The 1864-nt window shown below is 37.8% G+C and overlaps 1 protein-coding gene across 1 annotated transcript; it reads left to right on the top strand.

Moving 5' to 3' along the window:
* The first annotated feature begins 212 nt into the window (after window positions 1–212).
* On the top strand, window positions 213–709 carry LOC108201195 (protein FAR1-RELATED SEQUENCE 5-like). Its single transcript, XM_064085109.1, has 2 exons — window positions 213–270; window positions 366–709. Exons 1-2 carry the CDS (start codon window positions 213–215, stop codon window positions 707–709), a joined length of 402 nt encoding a protein of 133 aa, XP_063941179.1.
* The last annotated feature ends 1155 nt before the right edge of the window (window positions 710–1864 follow it).

Raw genomic sequence — 1864 nt, 5'->3', positions numbered from 1 at the left:
CTTGGGCTTCATGAGTGCGAGCACCTAAGTTCACTGCAATGTGCTCACCCATCATTCAATGAGGACTACAATATGTGGGCTAAGAAATATAGAACTATTGAAGAATCTGAGGAATATTGGAGCGTGTTGTGTGAGAAATACAAGCCACATTATGAAGAACCTTTAACAGATTCTCAAAAAAATATTATGAAGTCTTGGAAATGGCCGTGAACATGTATGAAAAACAACATCATTGGGTAAAGGCATACCTAAAGGATACATTTTTTGCAGGTAAATCATCAAATAGTATCAGGTATTTATAATTTAAATTTCTTTAGTCAGATTTATAAGTTTATCTAATCAGGACTGATACAATTTTTTTGCAGGAATGAAGTCTTCTCAAAGAAGTGAAAGTATGAATTCATTTTTTGATGGTTATGTCAATAGCAATACTCCGTTGTCTGACTTTGTTGATCAATATGAAAAGGCAATTGCTAGCCGTCGCGATACAGAAGAGAAAGAGGATTTGATATCAATGACAACCACCCCTGATTTGACAAATATGCATAGCTTGGAGGCTCATGCTGGAAAAGTTTATTCTCGGAATATATTCAAATTATTTCAGAATGAATTTATGCAGATTTTGCATTGCCAGCTGTTCGCAAAAATCTACACGCAAGCGCACGTGATCATAAGTAATATATTTGTTCGTTCCCACAGAGACTGGTGAATTAAGAATACGCACCTATGCAACAATGTATGATCAATCTTCACTGCCAAGACAATTAACAAGGATGGTTTCTTTTATACTAATGACTAAATTTACTAATCAAATTCAGAATAGGAAAACACATGGGATTCTAATTTCATTATCGAATTCATCTAGAATTGAAATTACTGATTAACATGCGACTGTTGATCCTAATCAGACAACACGAAAGTAATACATGCCAACTCTCGTTGCACACATATCATACCAATCAAAATCCACAATTAAGATAGAAATCTCATGGACACCAACAAAACTCAGACCCTATATCTCTATAGCGGTAGTGTAAGCAGAGAGGTTTAATAGCAAGTCGTCTATCGTGATTACACAGGGTGATAAAAATAGTTCAAGTCTACCACAAATTATGTTTCATTCACATAATCCTATGTTTACATGGCATAGTTCTAAATTCAATCATCCACTCTCGCTTCAGAAAGAATTAACAAACAACTTAGAAGTTAGCTACGCTTCTAAGAAGAATAAGCACGGCTCATGCAAAGAAATCAACGTACGTCGCAAAATCAATCAAATTATCTCGTTACTAAACTACATCAATAAATCCATCAGAATCCCATGAAGGCGGTTAGTTCATAATCGAACTAATCGACATCATGGGTTCTAGTGAAAACATGATAAATAAATTACGAGAATTAAACGGAATAAAAGTACTTGAATTAATAATAAAGAACACAACGTTACAGATTTGATGTTCACGATCTCGCTCGAAACTGTCACTTCCTCGCGAAGAACGATCCAATACAAACTGATAATTTGCTTGATTACCAGAGAAAAACTGATAACTATAATCCGATATTCTACTATATTCAAAACTACTACTTGGAGGCTAGGGTTTTACACATGAAAAATAATAAAGTGCATTGACAAAGTCAACCGGGCCTCGACCGCTGCGAAAATCCATCAGCAAAGCTTCAAAAATCGGCCCGGGGCACTTCTGCTGGGCGCGGCCGCGCTAAACTAGCGCAGGCGCGCTAGTGGTCCCAGTGAATAGCGCGGGCGCGCTTACACTTAGCGCAGGCGCGCTAGTGTCTGCTGCTGGCAGCCCTGTTTCTTCGTTTTTAGCTCGTTCTCGCGTGCATGCCCTTCCTCGCTCTAGTA

Source organism: Daucus carota, chromosome 9 (genome assembly GCF_001625215.2).
Source record: "Daucus carota subsp. sativus chromosome 9, DH1 v3.0, whole genome shotgun sequence".
Lineage (NCBI taxonomy): Eukaryota > Viridiplantae > Streptophyta > Magnoliopsida > Apiales > Apiaceae > Daucus > Daucus carota.
This window is presented reverse-complemented; position numbering and strand designations above follow the sequence as displayed.